Source organism: Porites lutea, chromosome 3 (genome assembly GCF_958299795.1).
Source record: "Porites lutea chromosome 3, jaPorLute2.1, whole genome shotgun sequence".
Lineage (NCBI taxonomy): Eukaryota > Metazoa > Cnidaria > Anthozoa > Scleractinia > Poritidae > Porites > Porites lutea.
The window spans coordinates 29,740,069-29,746,989 of NC_133203.1; the positions used below are offsets into that span (position 1 = coordinate 29,740,069).

At 39.3% G+C, this 6,921-nt stretch overlaps 1 protein-coding gene across 1 annotated transcript; it reads right to left on the reverse strand.

The window, feature by feature from the left end:
• Positions 1-3,395: 3,395 nt before the first annotated feature.
• LOC140930885 (uncharacterized) lies at positions 3,396-6,921 on the reverse strand. Its single transcript, XM_073380596.1, has one exon. It carries the CDS (start codon positions 6,773-6,775, stop codon positions 5,090-5,092), a length of 1,686 nt encoding a protein of 561 aa, XP_073236697.1. The 5' UTR covers positions 6,776-6,921; the 3' UTR covers positions 3,396-5,089.

The window sequence follows — 6,921 nt, forward strand, 5'->3', positions numbered from 1 at the left end:
TTCTCCGCCAGCTGCCACCTTATTCTTGCTTGCCCCGGGATTATCAAAATGTTCCGCTTGATTTGGTTTCTCACTTGCTTGGGGTCAGTACATGCACTCGTATTTTTTTTTCTCATCCGACAACGAGAAAAAGGATCCTCATTTGTTCGTGTTATGACAGATCTCACTATCCGGCATTCTGTCTGGTCTTGGCCTTAGTTGTGTTCCTCTTCATCTTCCGAATAGTTCCCCGAAAGGGGTTCGATCAGTTGTGGTTCTTTTTGGCAAAATAACGAAAACATACAATGCGACCACATACATGCATAAAGAATAAATATAACCAGTACGTGTAAAGAAAAAACAAATTCCGAGAGCTCTACATTTTCTGGGGTGTTTTTCCAAAAGAATGAAACCAATGCGCAAAAACCAACTTCCGTGTTCCGCAGCGGCGATTCATTTGCAGGACGTCCCCAATAAACCACCAAACGGAGATGATTAAAAACATTGTCCCTGCCACAGTATGGCCTATGAACCTTCTCATCATAGTGGCAGTGCTGAAATGAAGTTGGCTAAATCTCAGTCTCGAATACTTTAAAATACTCAGTCGTTATTACCGTGTCATTCAAATGCTTGTTCACATTATTGAGCTGAAGTGTCCTATCGACTGATGAGAGATATAACATTAATTTTCAGTAATCACAATATTTGTTTATTTTAATTATATGTAATTAATCACTTCCTATCAAGAATTAAAAGGAGTTTTCAAAGTAGTAATTTTCTGTTAGTTTTTTCTTTCAGTATTGTTGGATTGCCTTGTAACCAATGCGTACTTAGTAACTAATGACTGCCGTATTCTCTGTGAGCACCCTAATTCAGCTGGCTGCTTCCTCAAATGTTCACTTGATGTTGTTTCCAAGGTGATCAAAGGAACCGTTATCTATGCCGTATTTTTTGGCTTCAAAGAATATCAGCACGAACGTAATCAAAGGCTCCTATTACTGCCTCTTCACTTGCCTCGTCAAAGTCAGCCACACTTATAGCTCGTAGCAAGTTCACTGTCACTGAGTTTTAGGCAAACTTCATTCCAGCTCCGGAAACAAGATGGGAGGGTTCATAGGCCATGCTGTGGCAGGAACAATGTTTTTAACCATCTCCGTGTGGTGGTTTATTGGAGACGTCCTGCAAATGAACCTCCGCAGCGGAACACTCCGAGCTAAAGATAAACAGAACAGGAGAAGGCGATCCAACAGATTCCAACTCGTGTGGTATCGCTGCCCGGGTCCGACGCTCTCTAAAATTCCACTGGAGCCAATGATAAAAGTGGTCTTATCAGCAATCGGAATCTTGGTTGAAATGCCTTTTAACAACTCAGCGAAATTATATGACGAACAAGGCGAACTCATAACCAAGAACTTACGCAATCACGGACACGCACTTATGTACGGTTTCTTTGGGTTGAGCGGTATCGTAGATCTCATAATGTGGTATCGCTTTCTACCCCTTCCACCAAAATTCGACTTTCGAATTGCTTTTTTCTCCCTGTTTTACTTTTAAATTGCGAAATGACGGTAATTCATTTATTATGCATGCAGCAATTTCATACTCATTATTTCACACAAATAGTTTTTCAGTTTATGAATAGAGTCAGAACCTGTATCTTGCATAATAAATGTATGAGGCTGTAATGAAGTCTTACCGAAATAAATTACTTATTCCACTATTACTTAGTTTTTAGCCAGTGAAGTAGCGGGGCGAGGGGTAAGCAAATGAGACTGAACAAAGTCAATCGATTGATCGAATTATTTTATAAATGCAAATCTCGTGAATGATATTCTCAGGAAGAGAAGAAGTGTCTTTTGGCCAGTTTTGGAAGCTTTGTGAAGAATTTGAGAGGCATTTGCCGGATTTTCCTTTTTAATGTTTAATAAATAGAGCAATAACAAATTTCACCTGGCTCCCTTATTACAAATTCTCCAGGCCATGATTATCACAGTCCTCTCAAAACGACAAATGCATTCTCGAAAAAATGTACGGTCAAAAGGAAGGTTGGATACACTTGAATTGAGTGAGCCATAATTCGTGATATTTCTTCGGTGGAAGAAGAGTTAACTTGAGAAACAGGGAAAATATATACTTTTGCCTAAGATCGGCCTCTCTTCATTTTTGAATGATCACACGCTCACAGCTATGGTCATATACTGAAGAGGGAAAATGAGTTGTAAAGTCGATTTTTTTCCTTTTTCATTTTTTTTTCAGTCCTAGAGTCAAAATTAAATAGAAAAAAAATTGATAGGCACTGTTCTTGAAAATCTAGAGGCTTTACAGTGCAGTTCTTTAGTTTATTTAGGTATTTTTTGTTATTTTACATGCACTTATCATCCAAAAAGTAATTGGGTGATGTTAGGGCTAATACACTTGTTTGATATTTGGAAATCTAGATTCTTACTAGATTATTTCAGAGATCACTCTGTAAGTCAACAAACTTGACGAGATTTACCGTAAAAGCCAGCAATAATTCACTTGTTTACTGTAGGCCAGGGAGAGTCTACCCTCAGTATAGTAGCCGAAACTCCAAAATGTCAACCGTAACTTATTACCGTGAAGTTTTCATGGCTTTTTTTAAAATGACATTACTGAGCGGAACTTTACTATTGATGAGAGAATTAACATTCATTTTCAGTTAACAATTATTCCTCGAACCCGAATGGTCAATAGCCTATTAGGCCTTAGGCCCTTTTGGGCTATTGACTCAGAGGCCATGAGGGCGAGAGGAATAATTGTTTTAGTAAAATCCAACTAGGTGGTCAAAAATATCGAGAATAAAAAAATTTTAGCTAGTTAAAAGGTAGACTTTAATGCTTTTTTGCCGCCATAAAGCCGGCGCTTTTCGCAACTAGGGGGTTATAACATATAGCCTAGTAGTAGTCAACCAATCAGAACGCAGTATTGATAACAGACCACTAGTTGGATTTTACTAATATCAGATATTATTTGTCTACTTTGATCATATCGAGTCACGAGATAAACTAGATAATTATTCAGACTGGCAATTTTCTATTAATTTTTTCTTTCAGTATTTTGGTTAGATGTGTATAATGCCTTATACAGCAATGAGTACTTCATGAACACCCTAATTCGGTTGCTCGGCTGGTTACTCAATGCGCACACGTGCACATAGCTGTTTCCAAGGCGATCAAAGAGACCTTTAATCTATGCCATATTTTTTTGATTGAAAGATTATCTAAACATGCCCAAATGAATGCACTTTTGACTCGTTATTTGCCTCGTCATGGCCGGGCAAACTTATAGCTTGTAGCAAAGCTAAGAACCTCTTCTGGATACGCAGATCAACTGAACCGAATATATAGGTCACTCAAGTCAGAACAACTTCTTGCTTCACCTGTGACATACAGCAATTGGAATATAACAACAATAACTTTATTAACTTTATCTTCGACATGAAGATTTCAGTACCAAAACAATCTCAAATGAAAAAAGTAAAATAAAAGTTAAGTAAGAAAGAAAGAAAGGAACAATTGATAAAATATTATCATAAAAGAAAAATTACTTGGCTATCATACGCTACTCGTATGATAAGAAAGTTTTATTAGAGTTTGGATGTATAACAATTTAGAATAATTTCAATATAAGAGGTACTCAGATTTATGATGTTTTCATCGCTTATAGACATGATATATAAAAATAGTGCCTTGCAAGACATACTCATAAAATTACTGTTTATCGAGTATAGGCTCTCCAAGAAGATACCCCTAAATGAGAAAGTGATGAGTGGGTACATTTCAACAAATAGTGGAATTCATCGCCGATTTCGGATCTATTACAAAGGGGACAAAGCCTCTCAACTCTGGGTATCTTCTTGTAGCGCCCAGATTCAATAGGTAGCAAGTGGAATATAAGACACCCGGTGCACTAGTCATTTAAAAAATAGAAACCTTTTCCTGAATCCTCGCTGATTCTTGTCTCCAAATTGGATTATCCTATCTCAATATGACTGTACCTACCATATTTTTTTATATATATATTTCTTACACTTCAAAGAAAGCCGAAACAAAAGTAAAAATTCATTGAAAAACCCAGCTACATACACCACAAGCTCATAGCCCTAGCTATACCCTTTTTTTTCAGAAAGTAGAGACAAATAGCGGTTCTTTTTACTGTATATCAACAAATGTCTTGACCTTAGTAATCGAGGGGTTCGATCGAACCCCCTGAATTAAAACAGCTGACGTCTAAAACTTGTAAAAATATTGAATAATTGCTTACAGTCAATCTTAAATGCAATAAATTCTAACCAAGTTAAGCCTCTGCTGCTCAATAAAGCCCGTTGACTACGATGCGCTGGTTCAGCCTTTTGCGGGTAGATACCCCGAAGAATGTTTCTTGTTGATCCCGTCTTTGATGAAACACAAAATTGAAATAAGATGAAATGCAGTATATTTTTATCATACGTTTATAAATGCAAATCTGCATCAGGTTTACGCAGCTTTGTTATATTTTGATGCAAAAGGAATGGCATTTTAACATTAAAAAACGAGGTATCAAAACACGCTGACTTTGCCTCAGAATGGCGGAAATCGCGTTTCCGAGGCTTGAAATTTCAAAAATTTTTGGGCGAGGATGCCCTCGAACCCCCCTGCTAAAAACCTGGATCCACCCCACATAACCCCCATCGTTATTTAGGGTTAGTCCGCTCGGATTTTCTGATGATGTCCACCGTCTCCTGTTCAAGAATCTTTACCCCCTCCCATGCAGTCGATCGCATGGTTGACTTTGGACTGATTTTCCCAGACTGCTGGTGTTGTTTGTTTTTAGTGTTCGCCCACTCTAGTATATTACAGTATGTCAACTGTTAAACTATCCCTTTTTATATCAAACTATTATGGTTAAAGAAACGTTACTGTATTGTTTCAAGAGTTAATTGATCTCATTGTTTCTACTTTACTTTTCCACGCACACCCCCTTGGGGCTTAGTCACAAACCCTTCCCCACAAGAATTGCGTGACGAACCAATAGAACGTCTGCGTGGAAGGCTAACTAATTGTTAGCCTATGTTTTAGAATTTTATTTTATTCAGTTTTTAATAATTTTTTTAAACGACAACTACCACCTTTCCATTCAGGGGACGCTTGCCTACAAAAGCCACAGCAATGTGACCTTCCATGCTCACTGTAATTCCATGCACTGACGATACTCCTTCATCAAGCTGAATTATTCGAACGAGTTCGCCTTTTACGGTGTATATAGCCAGCTCCAGGAGGTCTCTTCGTTCGTAAGCAATAACTACGTGATCACCTACAGGGTGATGTGCGATGAAATAATTGGCTAAGAGTGCGTGGGTGCTGATATGAAATTCGGCAAGCTGTTGTCCCTCTTCAGTGAAAAGGTGAACACATGAATCCCGTGGGTCTACTATCATGACGCGACCATCACATGTAGCGGCGATATCTGTTGCACGCATGCGCAATTCTTCGCCAAATCTGCAAACGAACTCGCCACTCAGCTCATGAACATCAACAACGTCATCAGAAAGCATCAGCACTTTATTTCTGGTCACTCTTAGTCTGTTACGCCAAAGCCAAACCCTCCTCACAGGAAACTTGTGCTGCAGTTCAGCGGTCTTGTTAAAAACCTGCACTTCACTCTTCTCATTCTTCTTGCCCTTCAGTTCAACGTTAACTAGTAAATAGATCTGGTCGTCCATGTCCGAAGTGGCAACGCTCCAAATTATTACTGTTGCATCAGCGTCTTCAGATTTAGGTTTAAAATTGAAAACAAACTTTCCGTTGCTATCAAACACCTCCACGGTGTAAGTATCAAGATCTGGATCAACGACTACCATAAGGAACTGTTGCTTGGCGTTTATAGATATATCAATCGGCCACTTAAGCTTGTCCGGCTTCTCTTGTCCCTTGACCAGACCAAATGACCATTGTAAACAACAATTCTCTAGGCCTTGTTTCATCAGTGCGTCAACAACTCTCCCGTCGCGGAGTGGATCTACTTTCTCTTTCCCCGTATCAACCACAGGCAACGTCCACAGATTTCGAATGCCGCACATTTGCATGACATCATGGATCACACGATTCGCGTGACAGACTGAATAAATTATTTGCCTTCGTTCGTCTTTCTTAAAAAGAGCCCTCAATCTTAGTCCTCTCTCCAACTCAACTTTGAAACACTCTTTAACTGCTGGTACTTGGTGTAACTCAGCAAGGCAGACTCTACAAGCTGCTAATGCGTCGGTAGGATTGTCAATTGTCCTCAATATCGTCGCCATCAGGCGATATTGCATAGCTAACAGGCGATCAGGTAATTCCAAAGCTTCATTACTAAAAGCCTTTATTGCTTCCAATCGAGCTTCATTAGAAGTCTCCATCACTTTACTAAGCCTCCTCGTAGCGGATTCATCCAAGGCAATCAGTTCCAGTTTTCCCATTTCTTCCAGCGAGATAAAATTTGTTTTATCAATTCTGGTTTCGGCTGCAGCTTGGGTTTGTGCAGTTATCGTGCGATACTCGGTGCTAGATCTGACACTTTCAAACACTTCATATAACATCTCGATTCCTTCTTTAAAAAGACTGATACTTGCTAATAAATCCTTTCTTGCCAGCCCATCCAACTTCGACTTTATTTCATCGATTTCACGGATGATCAGTCCACGGAACTTCTGATCTGTAACATCACCCTCAGTCAACTTTTCTGCCAGTTTGTCTCTTCCTTTATTCACCAACAGGCCGATAGTGGCTTTAAATACGGCAGTTATCAGCGAAGACATGCTGAATGCTTTCGATAAAGGTCTTCGCCTGCGCTGATATGTGACTTGACTGTTTGGAATTTCAGTGAAACTGAACAGGAGGCAAAACAGAGAAATCGACTTACTTTCTTGCACGACGTCTTGCACGTAGGTAGTTCTGACGTGTT

Bases quoted from the DNA above. Each gene is read 5' to 3' on its own strand.
- LOC140930885 (XM_073380596.1), bottom strand. From the start codon at position 6,775: ATGTCTTCGCTGATAACTGCCGTATTTAAAGCCACTATCGGCCTGTTG.